This window comes from Osmerus eperlanus, chromosome 16 (genome assembly GCF_963692335.1).
Source record: "Osmerus eperlanus chromosome 16, fOsmEpe2.1, whole genome shotgun sequence".
NCBI lineage: Eukaryota > Metazoa > Chordata > Actinopteri > Osmeriformes > Osmeridae > Osmerus > Osmerus eperlanus.
In genome coordinates this window covers 3,951,263-3,974,899 of record NC_085033.1, presented here as the reverse complement: position 1 = coordinate 3,974,899, position 23,637 = coordinate 3,951,263, and the positions used below count along the sequence as shown (strand labels likewise).

At 47.4% G+C, this 23,637-nt stretch overlaps 1 protein-coding gene across 15 annotated transcripts; it reads right to left on the bottom strand.

Annotated features, from left to right (window-relative positions):
• Nucleotides 1-648: 648 nt before the first annotated feature.
• On the bottom strand, nucleotides 649-22,758 carry kif1ab (kinesin family member 1Ab). 15 transcript variants are annotated; one of them, XM_062480577.1, is made up of 49 exons: nucleotides 22,428-22,758; nucleotides 20,938-21,124; nucleotides 19,093-19,166; nucleotides 18,724-18,903; nucleotides 18,545-18,613; nucleotides 18,032-18,210; nucleotides 17,695-17,806; nucleotides 17,497-17,574; nucleotides 17,293-17,358; nucleotides 17,156-17,173; nucleotides 16,963-17,041; nucleotides 16,757-16,835; nucleotides 16,421-16,563; nucleotides 16,186-16,224; nucleotides 14,942-15,141; nucleotides 14,667-14,746; nucleotides 14,393-14,468; nucleotides 14,196-14,275; nucleotides 13,902-14,008; nucleotides 13,655-13,738; nucleotides 13,354-13,534; nucleotides 13,139-13,211; nucleotides 12,881-12,989; nucleotides 12,584-12,732; nucleotides 12,065-12,243; nucleotides 11,581-11,718; nucleotides 11,327-11,445; nucleotides 11,130-11,215; nucleotides 10,771-10,906; nucleotides 10,482-10,668; nucleotides 10,222-10,312; nucleotides 9,962-10,080; nucleotides 9,781-9,836; nucleotides 9,579-9,687; nucleotides 8,606-8,672; nucleotides 8,427-8,511; nucleotides 8,202-8,307; nucleotides 7,846-7,869; nucleotides 7,592-7,706; nucleotides 7,271-7,404; nucleotides 7,036-7,097; nucleotides 6,782-6,927; nucleotides 6,435-6,623; nucleotides 6,175-6,246; nucleotides 5,280-5,389; nucleotides 5,022-5,141; nucleotides 4,554-4,746; nucleotides 4,204-4,322; nucleotides 649-4,093 (listed from the first exon to the last, which is right to left on the bottom strand). In XM_062480577.1, exons 2-49 carry the CDS (start codon nucleotides 21,041-21,043, stop codon nucleotides 4,054-4,056), a joined length of 5,163 nt encoding a protein of 1,720 aa, XP_062336561.1. In that variant the 5' UTR covers nucleotides 21,044-21,124; nucleotides 22,428-22,758; the 3' UTR covers nucleotides 649-4,053. The 15 variants fall into 15 exon arrangements, with proteins under 15 accessions (XP_062336561.1, XP_062336563.1, XP_062336568.1 ...); XM_062480579.1 differs by having other exon boundaries at nucleotides 12,899-12,989; XM_062480584.1 differs by having other exon boundaries at nucleotides 12,899-12,989; nucleotides 14,942-15,072.
• Nucleotides 22,759-23,637: the final 879 nt, after the last annotated feature.

The following is a 23,637-nucleotide window of genomic DNA, read 5'->3' as shown; positions in this document are numbered from 1 at the left end:
CACACACACACACACAGGTATGCACGCATGTGAACAGACATGAGCCCACACACACAGAAGAATGAACACACACACACACAGACACAGTGAAATATTCATTACACATACAACAGTCTGTCTTTCCAAACTAGTTACAAATCACAAAGGCCCTGATCTCTCAATCGGGTGTGTAACTTCATCTGTGCAGTCCACAGACAGGTGCTCCCCACCCTTTCTTTCAGACCCATTGTGTCAAATAATAAGCACAGAGTTTATGTCTGTGTTATTAAAGGATTAGTCTAAATGGTCAGCCTGTGCTGAGAGCATTATCAATAATGGAAGCCCTCACAGGTGCGGACTTCTCGGCCACACCAACACAGAAACACTGTCCTGCTCAGAGGGGTCACCTGTCAGGGTGCACAGGGGTATCTTTAGAGATATCAAATCTTACCTAAGTTGAGAAGTTTCAGAAGCAACATAAGATATATGATATGGGTTGGGAAGGGGATCCCATACCCTAAGCAAAACAAGTCATTTGAACACTGTAATACATTTTACCTGCTGTAAATCTATCAGATCTACAAACCCACTGAGTGAAAGTCAACAACACACAAAGGCAAAATCCACACACACACACACACACACACACACACACACGACACAAGAAAGTGTTGCATAAGTTTCACATTTATTTAACTTTTTTTACCAACTTTGTTACCTGTCCACAAACATTAGAAGACACCAGAACTCCAGTACACTCAAAGAGAACGTGAGCAGAGAACTGAGATTACATCATCATCATCACAGGCCAGTTATTCTAATGGTAGAAAGGGGGAAGGGAGGGTTACTGTAACATGATTCGTGTGATTGGACTGACCACAGCAATCAGGTTTTATATACAAGACACCGCCGATGACAAGCTATAGTGAGAGGCATTACATGGAGGGGGTTTCTCAACAGGACCGAACTGAAGAAACCTGACGTTACAGTAATAGCAAGCAGAGAGGAGAGAGGGAGAGAGATAGATAAAGAGGTAAAGGGAGACATACAGAGAGAGAGAGAGAGAGAGAGAGAGAGTGAGAGAAAGAGAGAGAGAGAGAGGGAGAGAGAGAGAGAGAGAGAGAGAGAGAGAGAGAGAGAGAGAGAGAGAGAGAGGGAGTGAGAGAGAGAGAGAGAGAGAGAGAGAGGGAGAGAGAGAGTGAGAGAGAGAGAGAGAGAGAGAGAGAGAGAGAGAGAGAGAGAGAGAGAGAGAGAGAGAGAGAGAGAGAGAGAGAGAGAGAGAGAGGTGTAGTGAGGGAGCTGGATCTACATGCTCAGATCCCAAAATATGGCAATAAAAAAAACAAAAAAAAACAAACAAACATTCCAAAAGAACCTACCCATAATCTTTTACACGGTATAACCAGTTCACAGAAATATTGTTTTCTTTTCAACTTGTGATGTGATTTCCTTTTAAATGATGTAAAGCCAGACATCCTAATGTTTGGAATAAAAAGCAGACAAAGTCATTGGTCAACTGTACAGTAAATGTTTCAGATGGTGAAGTGATGAAAGCATACCTTCGAACAAGACATCTCTCTTTCAAAGGATTTGAACCACCCTTCCTCATCTTTCTATACAAGCTTCAGCTTAAGAATCATGATATTTGATCAAAATGAGAACTCGTGCTTCTTTATAATTTGGTAAATAGTCCAACATATCATATCCGTCTTTGAACAGCAACAGGAATTCATAAATAAAGCTATGTATTTTTTCATTGTTCTAGCACGCAACATAACTACCAGTGCACATAAAAAGTCATACAATATAAACCAAGGTGACCAGAAACTAACTGGAAATATGTATTTGTTGTTGGGCTACATTACCACTAAACTGCACTACACTCTGACAAAAACATGATACAAGTCCTTTCATATTGCTAAATCAAGACCATGAACTGTGTTGAGTGACATCATGTCCTTCAGTCATGGGAACTGAGAATGCTCTACAGGTTGGCTGGCCTGAGGCACACTGAGACCCACAACTGTATATTGAACCAAATATTGACCATTGCAGTATCAACAAGGACAACAAATCACAACACAAACCTGTGGTTGTCTGGCCACGTCTTGGACACAAGTTCACAGTATCATCTGGCAACATCGTATTCACACAGAACCACCAGACTTCGATGCCATTATCCATCCATCCATCCATCATCTTCCGCTTGTCCGGGGGTCGGGTTGCGGGGGCAGCAACCTAAGCAGCTGCCCCCAATGCCATTAGTGTTTGTAAATTGCCTTTGTGCAAACTGCTAGCAAATATGTATTTAACATGTCTATCGCTCATACAGCACACTTTAGACAGTAGTGGTCACCTTGGTAAGAGTATGGATTCAGAAACATTAAACCACTTCCCAAATCCACATCGATGGGATCTCATATAATATCAGGAGGTTTATACTGTGTAGGTTCAGATACAAGCACCAGGCCGTAAAAAAAAGCAAAGAAAGGAATGTTTATATGCAACTTTACACAACGATTAGCTGTACTACACGTCCTATATGTATGGTATTAGTCTATATGGATAGTATTCAGCCTGAAGGATAATATGGATACGCTGTATCAATTATTAACAGGTTCATAGTACAGTGAATAAAATGTCCTATACATAGCAGTAGTAGCACTAGGAAGGATGTGTCAGAGGTTGATAATATGTCTGGAGAACAGAACCCAGAGAAAAGAGGGAGGCACAACCTGGAGCATATCAATGCACTTTCACACTTCTTCCTTCTCCCTGTCACTGGAATACAGGTCCATGCTATTTCACAAACTCATCAACAGACCTTGTTCCCGCCTACCTTCATTGTAGCTGCTCTGGGTGCTTCCTACCAGTATACTGAACTAACAAAGCAGACATTCGGGGTCAGAAGAGAGGAGTGGACGTGGTGGGCATTGACAGGGATTACAATCTATGTCACGCTGATATGAGAGAGCGTTTTCTGTCTCAGACTAAAACGCTTTGGTTAGAACAACTGAGTAAATGAACGAGACATCAACTCAAGATAATAAAGTGCCATGCGACAAAACTGGTCAGTGATTCAACTTAAACACATCACAAAAAAAATGAATTCAATTGTGTATAGATACAAATAATATTTGTACAAAACTACACAAGGCGGAAACAAGTCAAGGGCACAATTCACTGGTAAGTTAGGCAGTGTGTGTTACATGACAAGTCAACACAGTGAGCAACATGTAAATATGGAAGCTAAACAGCTCCCCCATCGCCCTCTAAGGTCCCTATGTCCTGATACAGACCTGTCACCAAAACCCAGGAATCTCTTGGTACACGGACCAAAACCTCCACCATATGCTGTCTCAAACCTCCAATATGAAACTGATGCAACGTCAACATGGGCTGTAGAACCCAACCATTCCACAGGTACAGTAATGTGTATACGCTGTTCAGATAAGAATGAGCTTGATAAGTACTGCTATGTTTCCTGCACTAAACACACACAGACATGTCTTATGAGGGCTATAAAAGGGATATACCATGTCACCACTATCTTTATCATGTGACTACAGCGTTAATAAGAAATACATGAACAGGGACTGGGCATCATATACAGGTCAAAGGGATGTATGACATTGGAAATGGCAACAAGTCAGACTAGTCTGCTATCAACAAGGTCTTGCCGTGTAAATCTTCTTTACCTATCTTCTGACAATGACCGCTGGTCTAGGGAACTGTCGATTCTACATGCACATGACAGAGGACCATCACAACCAGGCCGAACACCTAGCAGAGGTAAGCCCCACCGGGTGGGCCAGTCTTGGGTTAGTCTAACATGAGTACCTATGGGTCTTAGTTAGATTGGGGCACTGGAGAGACAGCATGAGGGGTCAGGACACACCGTGCAGGTTCTGAGGTGGCTACCGGGGGGGTTGCAGAGGGGTTCGGGGTGGGGGGGGGGAGCTAGGATGGGTGCGAAGGACAGAGTAGGGGACCTATATACATAAGAGGGTTATTGGGGTCAGTTAAGCCTTTAGATTGTGTTTGTTTGTTCTTTCCAACAAGGGTGTGCACTCCTCACATCCTCTGGCCCGACTTTCTTCTGGAGAGCTTAGACCTTGAGGAGGGGAGGAGAAGGTCGGTTAGCGGTTTGAGTTTGTGGAAACAGATCAATGGTCTGCCAAGGTGATGAGGGCAGTGAGATATTGTATACTGGGATCACCTCACCTGATGGTTCCAGCCAACAGAGGGTTAAAAGCGTACAGCCAATCATGCATCTCCTTGTCGTTGCTGGCTTGGAGCAGTATCCCACGATGCTCGGTGCACACGGTAAAGGTGTTTGGAGTCTAAGGCACAAAGAACCATCACGATCCACACACTGACAAACAACCATATCAATCATACCAATCATCCATCCTGAAATCCTCCTCACCTCATCATTCAATACCATCTCCACGCCAAACACAAACACCTCTTAAACAGCCAGAATCCCACTGCTCCAAAACACATTTGCGGTGCTGCTTGATTGATTGTGAGGTGTCGTTATGGTGTAACAAAGTAGTCCCGGCGAGTATTACCCGTAGCAGGGTCTGCTTGTCCTCGCTGTATTCCACCTGGGCGGAGGACAGGTTGATGACAGCCCTCTCCACGCTGTCCCTCTCGCTGCGGTACAGGTACACGTAGGGCCGGCGCACCACCACGTAGCGCTTCACCCAGCCGCTGGTGTGGGGCTCCAGGAAGTGCAGGTAGCCCTTCTTAGACACGATGGGACTACAGCCCCGCACGACACAGGGACAGGTCAAAGGTCAAATATATATACAGTACTGTGCAGAAGTGTTAGGCACCCCGGATTCTTGACACAAAAATCTTCAAGGTGTTTTTTCTTGTGAATTTGTGCTGCAGATATGCTGTATGTGCTGCAAATATATATATATGTATACATTATATTTAATAAGCAGCAGTACATTTCTGGGTGTTTTCCTACTGATCCCAGATTCATGTTCCATCATGATGCAGTGCGTAGTGGGTTGAGGGAGGGCTCTGACCTGACGCGGATCTCCTGGATGTCGGGGACGAAGGTGCAGCCACGGGAGGCTCTCTTCCTGTCCACGGGGCTGTAGGGGTCCAGGTCTGGTGTGGAGGCTCCTGAGCTGGGCTCCGTGTGTCTGGACACCACACACAACCACTCTCACCATCTTCATAACACTTTTGAATTGATTGTATAATGGCCTCACAGACTTCCTGGTTATGATTTGGATGAACAGGAATATTTGGGGGGGGGGGGAGGGGGAACTAACACCAACCTGATGTCATAGTGTCCTTCGACCAATGAGGGACAAGTAGAGGATGGAGTGAGCGTGCTCAGTCCGGAGGAGGAGGATTCCCTCATCAGCGATGCTGACATCTCAGACAGCTGAAAAACACACGCACACACACACACACACAAATACACACAGAGACACACACAGAGACATGCAATAACATACAAAACAAACACACATGCAGGCGTAGAAACACAAACAAATTCACAGAGACACAAGAACAAACAAAAACAGACACACAGAAACACACGTAAACATATAAGCAAACACAAACACGCACATACATTGAGAACATTTTCTGTAAGTCAGTGGTTCTTATGTATCTTATTTTGAGGACCGGCAAAGTAGACTAATGCTAATTCCAGACAACAACGACAAACACAAAGGTAACCGAGCGCCCCTTGCTTTAGTTCACCAATCGAACATGCCGTAGTAATGTTAGAAAAAGAGAAGCCTGCCATACTCTGGGGGAGAAGGGAGGGGGGCTAGAGGGGTGGAGGGGCTAGAGGGGTGGGGGACGGGCGGGTAAGAAGGCAGGAAGGGCAACAAAATAAGAGGGAGTTGGGCAACATGAGCAGAGTAAGGTGACGAGGTGAATCACAACATGGGTTCCTAAAGGATAACACAAAGGTGTGGTCGATGAGAGGCCATGTTGGTAGGGGAGGGGAGGGAGGGAGGGGGCTAAGATGATGATGACAGATGATCCTCGGCCAGGAGAAATGAAAGGAATGACTGAATGAAGGGGAGCGGAATTGCGATGAGTAGAAAAATGGGCTTTGGCCTTCGGGGGTCCGGGGGGGGTTTCTTGTGAGACGGGACAGGGTGAGTGGAAGTGAGTTGGAGGGGGGCATTAATAAGGGGCTGGGCTGGGGCTCACCTTGCTCTCACTGGCACTGCTGCTCACCTGGCTGTACTCCCTGTTGAAGGTGTGCATGAGCAGCCGCAGACACTGGCACAGGAGGAGAGGTGTGTGGGGGGGGAACAAACAAGTCAATCAGGTGAAAACCTCAAATCCATCCCATACAAGTATAAGTACAACCACGAGGCGTTGTGCAATTTATGATGTCTCTATGACATGACTTGGAGTGGACGTAGGGTATGCGTGGGGCCTAGGAGAATCCAGGGACTGGTAGTCACCTTGGCAGCCAGCTCCCTCTGCCTCTGGCTGGGGCTCTCCAGGGGGGGGATGCCCCCAGGGCTGTGGCTGAGGACAGGGCTCTTGGCGAAGTCGCTGATGTCATTGCTCTTGCACAACACGTCCTGTCCGGCCTGCAAGGTGGCCTCCAGTTTCTCCCTCAGGAGCAGGTAGTGTCTGGTCTTCTCAACCTGAGCAAACACACACACACACACAAAGAATGGATGAGACACCCCAAAATATAATGCCGGCACCTCTTCTTTGCCACTAATCAGTATCAAAACGTGATTGGAGCCAGCCTGCAGTCTCACCCCACCCCCAATGAGGACCCACCAATCGGACCCCTCACCTCCTGCAGTAAGCTGAGCTTCTCCAGCTCCCACTGGTGGTCCAGGATGAGGCTGTCGCTGCGCGGCCTCCAGCCCGCCAGGTTCTCCTCCCCGCGGACGTACGCCACCGAGGTGTCCAGCACACGCCTGCGTCGCCGCTGCATGCCTGGGGGGACAGGGTGGACACAGGGCGAGTTGAATACCGCCTCGCCACGCGGTCCTTCTCTTCGCTCAACCCCACCGCAGGTCTGAATCTCAGGACAGCAGCTCTCACCTGGACTCCCGTTGTCAGCCACGTGGCAGAGGCTGACTTCATACACCCCAGTCACACGGTTACTGAGGAGAGGAGAAGAGGGCGAGTCAAACATTTCTTTCAGGTCGGGATGGTGTCGTTTAGAGATGGAGCGGATGTGTTTACACAGAGCCTAGCCACTACAGGGCTGGCCAGGCCTGGCGTGTGCCTGACCAGAGGGCGAGCTGTGGTCAGGGTGAGCACAAGCTGAGCCTACCTCTCGGAGGGCCTCAGGCAGCCCGTGCTGAACAGGTTCCTGATGGAGCGGGAGGCGGGCAGCTTAGCGTCCCGTGAGTAGAACACCATGCAGAAGTCCTTGGTGATCACCGTGGGCTGAGTACAGTTCTCCATCTGCAAGAGAGCGGGACGGCTCCAAGGGTGAGAACCTCATTCGGATACCTCTTCACAACCCCAACACCGTGACCTTGCACAAACGGAACGACGACGTTTCCAGGGGACGTCGGCGCAAGCTGGAACGGTCTTACGAGAGACCTGCAGGGATAGCGCTCAGGCCCCTGGCGGTGTGTGTCGTGTTTACCTCGAGGTATGCCGAGAGGGTGATGTAGATCTTCTCTCCGTAGGGAGTCACGCGGTTCAGGAGGAGGGAGTTGTGCATGGAGCTGTCCCACGCTGCCTCAAATCGGTAGAACGTCCTGCGGGTGAGAGTCAAGATAGTTACCATGTGCCTGTCTAGGCGTGGGTGTGTGTAAAGGAGAAAGAAAGCAGTTGTGAAAACAGTGAAAAGAGCTGACAGAAGTAGTTGGAGCTATGAAAATAAGAGCAGTATTATACCTATGGTCATCTCCCAGGGAAACACTGTCACAGGCAAAGCATAAAGAGAGAGAAGCAACAGGTTATGAGTTAAAAAGGCGAGAGAATAGAGGACATATTTATGGAAGGGGGGGAGGGAGGGGTGGATATTGCAACATTGACTAGACGAAAAGCTGGATAAGTCATGCTATTTATCGCAAATGTGAAAGAAGAATTCCACGACTCCTCATGGAATGGAGCTGTGGAGGAGAGAGAGAGAGCGAGAGAGAGAGAGAGAGAGAGAGAGAGAGAGAGAGAGAGAGAGAGAGAGAGAGAGAGAGAGAGAGAGAGAGAGAGAGAGAGAGAGAGAGAGAGAGAGAGAGAGAGAGGCAACGTACTTGTCGTCGTGCGAGGGCCAGATATAGCCAGCAGACAGGATGTTGAGAGACAGGATGTTGGGATCGATGATGGTCTCGTCCGCCTCTGGGGTGTTGCGGATCCGTCCTGTCACAGGGTAAACGATCGTTGTTACGGTGAAATAATGTTTGGATGACAAAAGCTCACATAGAGGAACTGTATTTAATGCACAGGTAGTTCCCAACCCGGTCCTCCTCCACACTCACCAACCACCAGCTCCTTAACCTCCTTCCACTCGACATCATTTCCTGTTTCGTGCGCTATGGTAACCGTGATCCTCCTTTGGATTCCCTGTGGAGAGGACACCATCAAACAGGATGTGAACATCACACAGGAAGTGAACGTTGTGCTGTGTAACATGTCCAGGTGGGTGGGCAGGGCTGACCTGGTGGAGCAGGAAGGTTCCGTGGCAGGGCATGCCTCCTCGGTGGTCCACCACGGCAGGGATGTAGCTGTGGAGAAGTACAGACACACTCATCTCACTGACTAGACCACCAGCTACAGTATGTCATTGATATAATTCGACATTTTGAATCCCTCACAATCAATGAGTGGGAGCAGGGAAAGAGCAGAGAAAACCACAGATAAAATATACATTTTTGTCTTTGGTCACCTTGAAATAGTTTTGAATGTCATTCAGAGTTCAGGAAAAAGAGGTTTGAGGGGTAAGGTATAAAGGGAGGCGTGGTTTGAGGGGTAAGGTATAAAGGGAGGCGTGGTTTGAGGGGTAAGGTATAAAGGGAGGCGTGGTTTGAGGGGTAAGGTATTAAGGGAGGCGTGGTTTGAGGGGTAAGGTATAAAGGGAGGCGTGGTTTGAGGGGTAAGGTATAAAGGGAGGCGTGGTTTGAGGGGTAAGGTATAAAGGGAGGCGTGGTTTGAGGGGTAAGGTATAAAGGGAGGCGTGGTTTGAGGGGTAAGGTATAAAGGGAGGCGTGGTTTGAGGGGTAAGGTATAAAGGGAGGCGTGGTTTGAGGGGTAAGGTATAAAGGGAGGCGTGGTTTGAGGGGTAAGGTATAAAGGGAGGCGTGGTTTGAGGGGTAAGGTATAAAGGGAGGCGTGGTTTGAGGGGTAAGGTATAAAGGGAGGCGTGGTTTGAGGGGTAAGGTATAAAGGGAGGCGTGGTTTGAGGGGTAAGGTATAAAGGGAGGCGTGGTTTGAGGGGTAAGGTATAAAGGGAGGCGTGGTTTGAGGGGTAAGGTATAAAGGGAGGCGTGGTTTGAGGGGTAAGGTATAAAGGGAGGCGTGGTTTGAGGGGTAAGGTATAAAGGGAGGCGTGGTTTGAGGGGTAAGGTATAAAGGGAGGCGTGGTTTGAGGGGTAAGGTATAAAGGGGGGTGTTAGCAGTAGGGGGGCACTCACTCTCCATTGGCCTCCAGCTCACAGATCTCGAAGAAGGCCATGAGGTCATATTTGGAGTGACACGGTCCGGCGGTGGAGCGAGTCAGGGTGTTCAGCTTGGTGGCCGGCACTAGGACAGAGGAGCAGGGACAACAGTCTCAGGGCCTAGTTGGCACTAAAGGGCAGGAAACAGCCCAGGATGCTCTCGTAAAGAAACGCTCACCTGGTTTGGACAAGGGCATAACCCTGGGGAACTGCCTCCTTGAAGGTCGAAGGGGACTGAAAGAATAAACCTCACTGTTAAACTTGAAACAGTCCCACGGGTCTTGACAAACAAAAGCTTTGAAACAAGGAGAGGATCGAGCATGATTAAGGTTGATAAGGAAGGTTTGAGGTCTCCTAACCTGATGAGATCTTTGCAGAGGGGCGGGAAAGGCTGTTTCTGGTAGTGGCCGAACACCTCAAAGACGATTGGTTGAGTCTTGATGTACTCCACGAACGACTTGGTGACTTCCACTGTGATCTAACCCGGTGACAAAACAAACCATATCACAAGGCATGGTAGTCAAACTTCTGGTATGGTAGTTAAACATCTGCAGTTGAACAGCGATCAAAAAAAAGCCACGAATGTTGCCGTCTTTGTTCCACTGCATGAAGTGCTTACATTCTGGACATGATAGAAGCCAAGTGGAGGTCCTCTGCCTGTGTTCTTCAGGGGTTCAGTGGAGAAGGCCTCGTCATGACGGTGGATGAAGCTGCAGGAAGCCAAACCATAACAATTACTGTGACTATCAGTGCCTCTACAAGACATGGAAATACTGCCTTTCAATATCCTTCCACTGTATCTCAATCCCAATAGCTCACAGCATTGAGCTAAAGTTTAAATAAAGGTAGAGTAAGAATGAATAGGTTGTGTGGACTTACTTGAACTGACAGAAGATGTCTGCGTATTCGGCGGAGATGCTGGACGCCTGCAGCACGGTGACCCTGAAGGTGAAGGTGCTGCCGATCCTCAGGTGGGACAGAGCCTTCTCCTGGCAGAGCTCCAGGGGGAGGTCCAGACCCGGGCCCAAGACCCCCTTCAGAGGGCTGCTGGGGGGCTCTGGAGTGGCTGGACCAAACACACACACACCCGCACACAAAGGTCAGATAACATAGATCTCTCTCCATCCAAGTACCGTTTATGGGATGTAGACCAGGGCGTTTTCCTTACCTGCACAAGTGTTGTTGTTGACCTCATCAGCAGACACTCCTATCTCTGAGTTCTGGCCCTCCCCCTCCACGATGCGCAGCTCCTCCTGGGAGGTGTTGGAGTGGGACATAACACCTGGACATGACTCCGTCTGAAACTGACCAGGAAATACACCATACCTCAACACACTGGCACGAGCTGCACGGAAAAACCTCCATTTTGTGCACCATATCCATTATATCCCAGTTCAATTGACCACATTTTGGAATCCTTTACACATTCTGGAATCTCTGGTTTCCTACCATTTGTATTTAATCGAATGGTTATTTCAGTGTTTTCATTTAACTGCAACACAGTTCCAAACAGTTCCACTCTGGTACCTTCTCAAACTGCTGGTCTTCAAAGGAGATCTTGGCAGTGCCAGACTGCCTCACCCCCGAGCCGTAGTCTGGTGCCTCCTCGTCAGCTGAGGAGAGAGGAGGGGTTCCACATTCAATCCCCCTTCATCCAACAACATGGGGAACGCCTCATCCACCTCACCACAGCAGATGTCTACATCCACCCTGACCTGCAGTACCTGAGATGGCCTGCACCGCCACGCGAAGGAAGCCCTTCACCTCTCCCTTCTCACTGACGATGGCTACGCGGTGCACCAGGGGGACAGGGTACAGCAGGTTGCTCAGGTACACAAACGCCCTGGTGGATAAGAGAGCGGGCAGGGTCAGAATCACGTTCATTGAAATGCAGTGTCCTAAAAACGGCTTAGTTCTAGTCTCTAGTTTGGTTTCTTTTTACTGTGAGCGGTGCATGGAAGGAGGGCCCGGGCCTTACCTGCCCACCAGACGGAACCATGGGAAGCGGTCGTAGAAGGGGTCTCCTCCGGTCAGGGCGTGGTCACAGTCGTCCACCGCACTGCTGGGGACCTCGGCTGCTCGGTCGTACATCTCCCTCATCAGGTCCAGCCTCTGCCTGCAGGGGGCAGTAACGCACCATAACACACAGTGATGACAGGAAGCAACAGAGAGAGAGAGATGAGAGAAGCCTACAGAGCCACAGGAAACAGCTAATTGTCATTAGAAACCTTACCTCCTGTACGAAAGGTGCTGGTTCATACTGCTTAACTGCTGTTTTTACAAACTAACAACTTCACTGGGCTCAGTTTTAAATAGAGAAGCTCAAATATCTTGAGTATATCTGAAAAGTGCAGCATACCCCAGCCAAAGCACTTTCATGGTGTGATGATAAAGTATTTCCACTGATTGGGCCAATTAACCCTATGAATTCAACGTGGTCATACAGACGCAGGCAGACCTACCTGAGTTTCTCCAGGGTCCAGTAGTGTGTGGCCCCGTTCTTCTGATCCTGGACCTCCACAGCTACGATGGTGCGGGGGAAGGACCGTCTCTCCCTCTCCTTGGCCACGCTGGGGGGCAGGAGGTCCGGAGGCAGCGGAGAGTACAGCGTGTCCGTCAGCAGCACAAACTGGAACTGCACCTGTAGGTACTAAGTGTGTTAGCGACAGGCTGGCCTGGTCTACTGCGTTCGACCAAATCGATTTTCTTCTGAGCCAAATGTTTTTCATGGTATAAAATGTGAGAATCATTGATTTTTCCGAGACATTTCTGCTACGACAAATCCAATTTGACTCCATGTGCTAGGTCATTTCTAGGTACAGCACACAGTCCTTAGGTTTTTAAAACAGCCCTAAAAATGACCATAGAGTCTATATTATGCTGTCTAAATGTAATACTGAATAATTATTTAACATAATCCAAAGAAAAGATGCAATCATTTAACAACCTATTAGCCTACAAGACAATCAGTGGCAGCTGACCTTCTTCTTGAGCTCCACACTGATGGCGTTGGCTTCCTTGAGGAAGATGGCGTTGCCCCAGAGCAGGTCCCTCAGGGAGGTGAACTGATAGAAACGCCACTTACGGAACGCCCACAAAGCCAGCTCCGTCTCTCGCGTGGTCCAGGGCACTGTGGAATAAGGGTGTCGTTGCTAAATGCTATTCTGTCGTTGGCACTATTCATTTCGCATATTCACACGCCACCGATCCACTGTCTGACAGTCTCAATCACCTTCATGTAATATCTGAAACGTAGTGCGTAATTTAAAATGGCTTACTGGGAAAGACGGGCTCACCTTCCTCTTCAGGCTCCTCTTCCTCCTCTGGAGACTCGAGGTAGCGGGAATCTACTTGCTTCTGAAGGGCCTCTAGTTTACTCTCATAGTCCTGGGATAAACCCCCATGGAGACAGTTGTACATCACAACATGGTTTGTCGAACACCAACCCAATACATGTCTGCTATTTGTTACATATCTACAACCTCATGTGCTTTCATGTGCTTCCAGTGAGTGTCTAACATGGCGGCCTCTCTCACCAGTCTCTGCTGTTCCAGCAGGTTGCTGGCTTCCTCCCTCTCTCTGCGGTATTGATCCTCTAGCTCTTGTAGCCTGCAAGGGGAATAGACATTAAAATATCCGCTCCACTTTGAACCTTTTCAGACGATCTCGACGGTATCAAAAGACGATTCCCTCTCCAGTGCGTCTCTCACTGAGCTTGAGGGAATGTACAGTGCAGTGTGCAGGCGTGTACCTCTGCTCCATCTCCTGCTTCATGTCGATGCCCTGCTTCTCCAGCAGCTCTCTCTGGGCGAAGGCCCAGTCCACCGGCTCCACAGGGGTCTCTGCGCAGGGGGTCCTCTCCCGCTCCTGGCGCGCCTGCTCCGGGTCGGTGAAGCGGAACACGTGGCTCTTACCCATGATGATGCGGGTCCCTGGAGAGCCAGAGAGGCGGGGGGGGGGGGGGGGGGCATAGGTCAGGTCAAGGGTTTTTTATAACGTTGCGTAACACGTGTTTCATGTTTTTTTCTTGAAGGGAGTGTCAAGGGACGGACCTGATCGTAGAACGGTGGGCGTGGTCACCCTTTTCCCGTTGACGTATGTCTCTGACCCCTCACAGGGCTCCAAGGTGACGATTCCTATTGGTGCACACCGAGAATCAGGAAGTCAAACACCAGGTGACTCGGCAGATTCTACCGATCCTTGTCTATTCAGACCACAGATAAGTGGGCAGAAAACCCAGGGCACATGGGAAGGGAGAGCAGTTGCTGGATGTGTGTTATCACTCTCCCCCAGTCTTACCTTCCCCCCCTGGCCCTATAGAGCTGGTGAAAGTGCAGTGCTCATCCTTGATAAAATGGCCGCTGAGTACGATGTCCTGACGACTGCTGGCGTCCTCTCGGCCAACCCTGGAAAAGCAGAAGATGACGTCATGACGACGCACACGAGAGAGAGCGAGCCTTTCACCACTGTATGACCGTTCCATCACCTATGCTACATGGCTAAAGGCTATACCTTTGGCCACACCTATTTGTATCAGCAGATTTGAGGCACTATGATTCATTAGATAGATTTTCGGAGAAAGCCAGGTCTTACTTGGTGATGCCATCTTTGATGTAGTACAACAGACACTCTGACATCAGAGGATCCTCGTTCAGGTTCACCAGGTGGGGGGTCTGAAACAAAGAGGACTCTGCTTGAAATGACATCCCGATATCACCAGGGTCCGTTTGGTCAAATGTTGAACAGCTGTCAAGATGGTGGCTAAGGGAAGTGCTTTTGAGGGCTCTGACCTTCTTAGGGGAGAAGACGCCGACTGTGCCTCCGTCCTCCCGCATGGCCACGCCCATTTCAGCCAGCAGAGCCTCCCTACACAGAGCACACAGACACTGTTAGATACGAGGCCTCTTAGAGATACCAGCCTGTTCAAAATGATAGGTCGGTTTAGAGACTGTTAGAGATACTAGTTCTGCCCTAGTTTGGATCTTCCTCTGTATACTGTATCTGTCCTAGTCCTTTTTGAGACTGAAATGGAAGGGACCATTGACACCATACACCAACACCAACCTCTCCATGCGGATAGCTTCAGTCCTGCGCAGCTTCTCCTCCCAGGTCTCATTGAGCTCAGCAATAATCTTCTCTGTTTCCTGGAGTTAAGTGGGAACGGTGGTTATGGTTAATGGTGGCTGTGGATCTTAAGTCATCTCTTTTATTATCGAGATTTAGTTCTAGATTAACACGGACTGACTGACAGACCAACAAACTGATCGCCTGACAGACTTACACCCCCTCCCCCATCCCTCTCTTCCATCCCGCTCTCTCTCCGCCCCTCCTCTCCTAACCTTGAGCCTCTCGATGGCCTCCTCGCTGGCCGGGCTGAAGATGCGGTCGTGCAGGTTGCTGATAGAGGCTGCCCGGCTGGACAGGGCGGAGAGAGAGGGGGAGGGACTCATCCCCGTCATGGCATGGTTCACTGTGGAGAGATCACCCCTTTGATTGACAGCCTGGCGATTATTGACAAAGTTCTTGTAATCGCACAAGTCTGCCAGAGAGAGAGGCGTGTGTGGGAGAGAGAGAGAAGGGGGGGGGCAGACGGCAGGGAAGTGAGGAGAGACATTGGGGTGGAGAGAAAAAACGCAGAGAGACGGATATAAGGAGAAGAGGGAACACAGGGAGTACAAAAAAAGAAGAAGAGAAAGCTCAAAAAATGGATCGTAGAAGCAGGAAGATGCTTACCAAAGCCTTAGCAGACAGAGCAAAAAGAGCAACTCAAACTGATGGGACACGCAGAGCCATGAAGACTGTCAGTTAGTCAGACATTCAAATGCAATGTACATCCATTATTACAAGCTCAAGAAAGCAATGTTATGTGTGGCTGGTAGCAAAGGTAATCCAGCATATTACTCTCAAGCCAATCAACAGTGGTCTGTCTTTTGGGCCTGAGGCCAACAAGCAGCATCATCCAAAGCTGTAAGAGCTAAAGGGGAGGGACATTAGGAAGGGATTCTAGGCAACAGGGCCTAGGAAGCAATGTAGCAGAGTCCATGCCAGACACCCCATGAAGAGTCGGACGCACAGCTCCTCCACAGTAGAATCACAGACTATGGGAAGTTGAGTCATTCTCGTTAACTTCATCTGGTCGTGATATTATAAAGCACTGGCAGATGAACGAGACTAATTCAAAGCCATGCCTGCTATTTTGGCTTGTAACTTCTTACTTTGAGTAGAATAGTCTTGACAAAACACACTGAGATGACAACCCCCAATGATGTCATAAACACGAGCTAGCTTCTTTCTTATATGGTATATAAATGTCTGTGATTAGTACAGAAAAAAACAATGTATAATCTCCCAAAAAGCGTTGCTCGTTCAAATAGTTCTTAACAGAAAAACAAAGACATTAACCTTTGAGGAAGGATAATAACATCCCTTCACTGTCAACTGCGCAAGATAGCTCTATGTAGTAAACCTTTTATGGTCATATGGAGACTAAAACTCACTATGGGGAATTAGGACTCTACTGTGGTAATGTGCTAAGCTTCATTCTGTTAGCTGCAAAGGACAGGGCTGTCAGATTTATACACACATTTCAAACCAGTTATCACAGGACCAGGACCCGGATATGCTGAGAGAAGAGAGGAAAGAGAAAGGTGTGTAAGATACGCTCACGCACGTACCTGCGTAGATTCTCTTTCTTTTGTGCATGGTACGTGTGTGCTTGGAGCACGCGCTTCGGAGCATGTGAGTGTGTGTGTGTGTGACTGTGTGTGTGTGTGTGTGCACAAGAGTTGCGTTGGCTCTCCCTGCGTGTAGGCACTCACTCTCTATGATGTCCCCCAGCCCCTGGGAGTAGAGGAGGTCCTTGAGGCGAGACACTTCCTCCTTCAGCTCACGCACCAGACGGTTGTTGGGGTCCTCGTTGATGACGGCGTTACAGCGGATCTGCTTCGCACGGTCAGCATACCTGGGCGGACCCAGGGCCATACAGGGAGACATCGGAACATCAAACATACGCTGGAGAATATTTTGCTTATTGCTCCATGTTCACCATGAACTTTCGAATCTTTGTGATATTTGTGGCTCCTAAAATATCTCAATTTTGGCTTACTTTTATGTTTACAGGCGTTCACCTAGCAGATCTTTTGTCCAAAGTTTACCTGAGGGTGCTCAGGGTCTCGTCATAGTTGATGTCAGCTGGGCTCAGGGCTGCGACCATGGCTGTGCGAGAGTTCCCTCCTGTAGACGAATGTAAGAACAGTTGTAAAGGGAAACGGAAATGTGAGCTGATAAGATAGGATCAAGTCATTCCAAGAGGAAACTCTTCAGTAATTCCCTACGGAGAGGAAGTTGAGAGAGCACATACCTAGGTTCTCCCTCAGTAGCCAGGTTAGAACCGAGTCTCTGTAAGGGATATGGTTCTCCACTTTCTTCTTCTTCTTGTTCTGTTCACAATGACACAAAGGTTACCACGTCAGGAAAGCATTGTTTCTTTCTTCAAACCTTCAAACCAAAACCACGTGTTGAAATAGGAATGAAAAATTGATGAAATAATGTACCTTATTGGGTGCCGAGTCCTGTAAAAAGGAAAAATAGTACAGAATTTAAATTATGTAACACTGCTGAAGTTAGAATATTTTACCAGTTGACAGCAGGTCACTTCATCCAAAATGGTAGAAATTAGGAAGGTTCTCACCACTTCGGCTAAAGCAGAGATTACTTTTCCCAGCGTGGTCAGGGACTTGTTGATATTTGCTCCCTCCTGAAAAGGAAGATTGAGGGCAATGGTAAATTTGGAAAGTTAGGTTCCTACAACAGAAGATGAGAACAACCTCTAAACTCCAACCAGGGTGTTGTGAAGTTGTATAAAACCCCTTCCCTGATCTGGTCATCCTCTCACCTTCAGCCTGGTCCCTTTGGCTCCTGTTGAGTCAGCCCTCTCACTCCCAGCCAAATCCACCAGGCTGATTTTGCTGACCTGTTACGATAATAATCATCATGCGTCACAAGGTGAAGAAAATAACGCAAATACTGGGGAATGTTACTATTCATTCACACATGTATGACACTGTGAGTTTAGAGGTTTTTTGGCCTGCACCTTTTCTGTGGTGTTCTCACTATCCATGTCGTGTTTCCTCTGTGTGAAGATGATGTTGAAGACAGCGTGAGAACGGCTGCTGCTCTCGTTCATGTTGGTGGCTGCCACCGTCCTGGAGAAAGAAGGGAGAGACTTAGGATGTCCACTCATCCATCGTGCACTCATCCATCGTGCAACCATCCGTCTATCGGCTCAGTCCTGCCAGCATCAACTAGTCTGTACCTAAATTCTCTGTCAGGCGTTTGTTCATTGTTTCGTTTGTTTGTTTAATCTTTTGTTTGTTAGTTCAGTCATTCATTTATCCATTCATTCATTCAGTCATTCCCTCTCCCGTTACCGGGCCTTGTTGCCAGAGTCCATGAGGTCCTGGATGTCTGTGTAGGAGGTGACGGCCAGCTTGGACAGGTCCTCCACGTAGGGCCCCATCAGGGGGTGCTCTCGCACACGCAGGTTCCCTTTGTTCTTGGGATTGAGCAGGTCCCGCACACGCTCACAGTAGATCTCCATGTAGCTCACCTGGTAGAGGGCAAGAGGACACCAGGTCACAACACGTTTAGGATTTCCTTGTCACTACATATCAATGTCAATGATATCTTTCATATCGATATCATGCTGATTCGATAATAATCTTGCAATGTAATAATAATATAATAATAATGCTCTTTTTGGCTGTTGGCAGTTAGATCAAAATGCTATTTTTATATTTTCTGAACCAATATAGAGAATTAACCTCACGTGATTCACATTGTTTAGCCTTAAATTAGCATTAACTTCAGTTTAAAGTTAAAATTGAAATCAATGCATTATTAAAGGTCTCAATCCCCTAGAGACTGCAAGTGGGATAACTGACCTCCACAGAGTAGGATGTGCTGTTGTCGGTGTTGCTGTCATTAAACTTGGTGAAGAGATCCTCACACATCTGCAGGAGAAAGAGAACACACATTCTTTGCAACAAACTCACAGTGAAAAGGAATTGATGGATTGGATCTCCTTGACTCAAAAGTCAAAGTATTGTCAGTCTTAAAGTACCAGAGGGATGATGCCCTCCTGGTCCTTCTCCTGCCGGCCCATCATGGTGTAGCTCTTCCCTGCTCCGGTCTGGCCGTAGGCGAAGATGCAGACGTTGTAGCCCTCAAAGGCATGCAGCAGCATCTCCTCCCCGATGTCCTTGTAAACCTGCTGCTGGGACGCAAAGTTGATGTCCTCCGGCTGCAGAGGGGGCAGAGGGCAGCACAGACACACACACACACACAGGCAGGCACATGGAACAACACACACACAAACAGACATACACACAGACAGACAGACATGTAAAGAAATAGGAATTGTGTTTTGAGATCTTTGATTCAACTAAAATGGTTATATACTTCAAATGTTTATGCATAATCTGAAACTCACCGTTGTGTGTGACCAGTAGGAGTAATCAAAGTTGAAACTTTTGTTCTCTTTTGGTTGCTTGGGGTTTATGATCGCTGAAAGGACACAGCAAGTAACTGAGGTTAGAAATGTTAAATCAAAGCGAACAATATTCACCAAGTAAGGTATTTCCATGTGGCTAATGATTGCTATTAATTGTGACCATATGCCACTTTATGGTGTTTCTTGACTGTTTATGGGCAGTATAACAAGTAAAAAACATCTAACAAATCCACCAATAAATAAACACATTAAGATGATGATTTTTTTTGACAGTAAATAAGATAATTAACTATTAACAATTGTTTTATTATGTCTCTCTCTGCTGTGTGTTGTGGCAGACTGGAGAAGCTCACTGGCTGGCTGTAGAGATTAGTAATGTGAAGCAGCACTCTCCTCATTTTAGGGGAACTGTGTAGCTGGTGAAATCTAAAACAAGGCCAGGCATTAGAAGGAAACTGAGCAGTCCTTTATAAGCTGTGTGTACCTGAGCACAGAGGCACCTGAACACCAGAGGCTGCAGCTGTGTCCAGAATAGGTGATGCAGCTGGTTCTACAGTGAAGCCTGCCTGAGCCGCAGTCTGCATATTACTATCTAGCTATCTACTCTACTGAGAAAGACACTGTATGAAACACAGTGACCCAGTGGAAGGAGGCGGCAGGGTATCTACACACCAGTATTGGATGGGGAGAGAGAATTAGAGACCTTGTTGTATTTTGATGTTGTCAAATAAAAGATTCAAGTATACCCAGGCCTTAATCTGGGGCTTACTAAAGACTGTGGGAATGAGGTCATTAAACTGCCGCCGGCCACAGAGCAGCAGAGAGTGCAAAACATACAAATGGGTGCACTGCAGACACACACACACACATTTACACACCCAACGGCACATCAGCTGACTGTGTGTGTCAGCCCACACATAAACAAGGAGGCCTTTCGCACCCTGTGGCTTGCGTGATGAGAGATGAGCGCTAGTGAGGTCACAACATCCTCCACACACAGACAAGCCTGGCCATGGACTGACTGAATCCATTGTTTTAGCCCAAGCCACCATGCCACATGCCCCGCTGCCCACTACCGTGTAGCCTCACCTTCAGCCTGGCCCATGCAGGGTCAGCATTCATGTGGATGTATGGGGGTCAGATGGCTGAGCTGATAGGGACTCGGACTATTAATCAGAAGGTTGGCGGTTCGATTCCCAGCTGTGCAAAACTATGTTGTATCCTTGGGCAAGGCACTTAACCTTACTTGCCTCGGGGGGGAATGTCCCTGTACTTACTGTAAGTCACTCTGGATAAGATTTGTCTGCTAAATAACGAAATTTACTTTTAAATGTAAATACTGCCAATATGCAATACGGTGGAAGAAACAGACAACAATAAGTGTCAAAAGCATTCATTAAAAAAATATGTAATAGCCTACATGGATTCAGATACAGATCCTAAAATGATCACCGGCCAAAACCTTACTAAAAAACATACATCTTAAATGCCTTATACAATCAGACACTAGTGGTAAATATTTAATCAAACAGCATGCATTATTTATGTTGACATCGGTGCTTCAGGTTAGCGGACTGGAAATGTTTTGAAAAAGTAAGTGGGAAGACTACACTCCCCATGTTTTTACTGCTCATTGAACTCAAACAAAGACAAGAGAGAACTGATTCATTCAGGGACCCAATAACCAGTGATTAGAAGTGATGCTGTGGTACAACGCTTTGATTTTTGTCAGGCAACAAATAAGATTTGAGGCCAAAACTGAGGCTTGGGTCGGCTATACCAGTTCAACTTGAAGCAAAAAGCCTATGCTGTGATGATACTCACTTGTAGTGTTCCCTGACATCTGTATGATGCACTTGCTGTCCTTCCCAGTTTCTCGAGAATTGAAGGGTCGGACCCTCACCGCCACCTTTACCGAGGCTCCTGCCATGCTGCCTGTGAGTGGGGACCTAAACCTCGCCGGGGACAGACCTGTCAGGAGGGTGGGCTTGTCGCCAGGCAGACCTGACACCTGTGGATAAAGATGGTAAAGTGTGGTTTGAAAAGATAATGGTGTCGCTAAATGTCAGATTATGTTAAAAGTTTTTGAATAGCCTGCCACTTCCATCAACTCATATAGGCATAGCCTAAAAATAAAGGCAGGACGTCTTATCTCTTCTTCTCGACAACTGCGAAATAGCCTTCATGGTGTGAAGAGGACTGCTTTAGACGCTAAATGTAACAAAATCACTAGTGTTTCATATGAATTGTTACGCTCATGCTTCATTTGGGCTACCGCGGTACTACAGTCTGTCTGATGAATCAAGCGATTAACAAAACACATCATCAAACATGTAAATCATCATCAAACAGAAAAACAACATTGTAGCGTGTTAAAGCCAACAATATGAGAATCCTGATTTTAAAACTGCCTAAAATGGCTGCTTAGTACGTATAGGCTTGGGTGACATCGAGTGATATCTTAGACACTGGGTAGCATCCCTTGTTTATCCATTCCCGTTAGAGCTGCAGTTAATATTCCGATTCCATCTGCTCGAATGCACCTGTCGTGCGTATATACAGATTACTTGTATTTAGAATATTTACTGATGACCTACATCGAGGCGTCAACAAAATTATTCCTGCGTTTTCATCAAATCACTGTTGCAATAACGGCAACAACGCGTCTGCGCGATTCTTCCCTGACCATTCATCCACGCGAATTTTTTAAATAGGCTATCTTATCAGCCACAATATCCAGACAAATTATTATGGGGTCACAAATGTTTACATGGCACAATTTATATGAATTACAGAATTGCATATTGTTATGGAAGACTAGTTTATCTTTACATTATAGGAACCTAACAGCCCAATGTAAATATTGTCACCTCCATTTTGCGCTGCCGCACCTCAAAAACACTGCGCTATCGGTGATACAGGCCCTCTCAATTTCATCAACTGTAGGCTGGTCTAAACGTCATTGAAGTCGTACCACTTATTTATTGCTGTTCTCTTCTTGACAGGTACAATTTCTTTGTCCAGATAACAAATGACAATCAGTAAGGCCTACTATGACTACATTGCCTTTTACAACGGCAATTAGAAATATTGTATAACTCTATAGCTTAATGACTGGGTTACATGGATTACAAACCCAACCTCATGGGCATGTTGCAGTATCTTGTTGAGATCCTTGTTTACCACCTTGAAATGAAGAAGGGCCACAAGATGGCCATCTATATACCCCCTCAAGACATAAACCCAAGGAGCACCTCCCGTGGTGTGTCTGCGCCATAGAACAGAACATCTTAGAAAAGGATAGCTCTTCTTACCTAACCACCACCACTTCCTCGACGACCGCAGTGGGTTCCTCCGTCTTCCTCTGCCCTCTGTTTTTTTGTTCCTCTCCTTGATCAGCTAACAGCCTCCCTTAGTGTATCCATTCATGGAGAATCCACCCAAGGCAATAGAGAGAGAGAGCTACCCTAGTCAGTGTAGGGTTGGGTGGGCGAGCACGGCCTGGTACACAGTGGTGCGTCAGTCCGTCAAGCTGTGCTGTGCTGGAACGAGGAGGGAGCAGGAGGAGGGGGGGGAGCAGATGGGTAGAGAGATGGATTTATGGATGCAGGAGCTGCGCTGTGAGAACGCCCCACAGTCTAGAGCAAAATGGCTGAGGAGGCAGAGCCAAGGATGCTGGGAGGCAGTGATGACATCAGCGTCCGCATCATCAGAGTGGGAGAGGCAGAAATGATGCAGCACAGAGAGAAAGACAGGGAGAGGTAGAGATGGGAGGAGGGAGGGGACCCTGAGGGAGAGGAGGGAGAGATTGAAGGTAGATATGTGGTACTGTGGAGAAAGAGGAAGTGTGTGTGTGCACACTTTTGTGTGGGTGTGTTGGTTGTGTTTGTGTGAGTGTGGGGGGGGGGGGGTTGATAGACATATAGAAGTGAGGGAAAGCAGAGGACAGACTGGTACCCAAGGATGGCCCTCATTATAAAAAGCTAAGATAGATTACGGATGTATACAGTTGTTTTTCTCTGACCTATATAGGGGCTGTGTTTGTATCCAGAGTCAGTTCATGCCTACTAAGACATTCTTTCAGAGTCAAACCATTGTCATTCAAATTGAAGAATCCAGTTGTGTGGAAACTCTAAAACAATGCAGGTCATTGTGTCTCAAAATGTAGCCTCTGTGTTAAGCGTAAACAAAATATTTTATTTATTTGTTGACTTGACACAAAATGTAAATAGTATCGATTAGATATTGCTGTTACAATTGGTTGCGTAATAAGCTTTCATTTTATGGTAGATTGGTCACTTGGTTGCTTTTACAATTGCTCAAAACAGTTTTCAGTTATCTACATATGTTGCCCTCTGTGAGCATCCGATGGTGGAGCATGCTCAGTGTGAGCACCCCATCTGCTGGACAGGATCCCCAGCTGCACATCACAAGCCTTTCTCAAGGGGACACGCTGTACAATTGTACACAGAAGTGAGTGAGCTGTTGAAAGGACCATCAGACAGTCAACCTGACAAACATTAC

Bases quoted from the DNA above. Each gene is read 5' to 3' on its own strand.
- kif1ab (XM_062480572.1), bottom strand. From the start codon at position 21,043: ATGGCAGGAGCCTCGGTAAAGGTGGCGGTGAGGGTCCGACCCTTCAAT. The intron at 18,211-18,544 runs GTCAGTTATCCC...GCCCTCTACCAG, and splicing joins GCACATCCTACTCTGTGGAG to GTGAGCTACATGGAGATCTA. The intron at 12,244-12,583 runs GTCAGCTGCCAC...TAGTACCTACAG, and splicing joins GTGTGGAGCTCAAGAAGAAG to GTGCAGTTCCAGTTTGTGCT.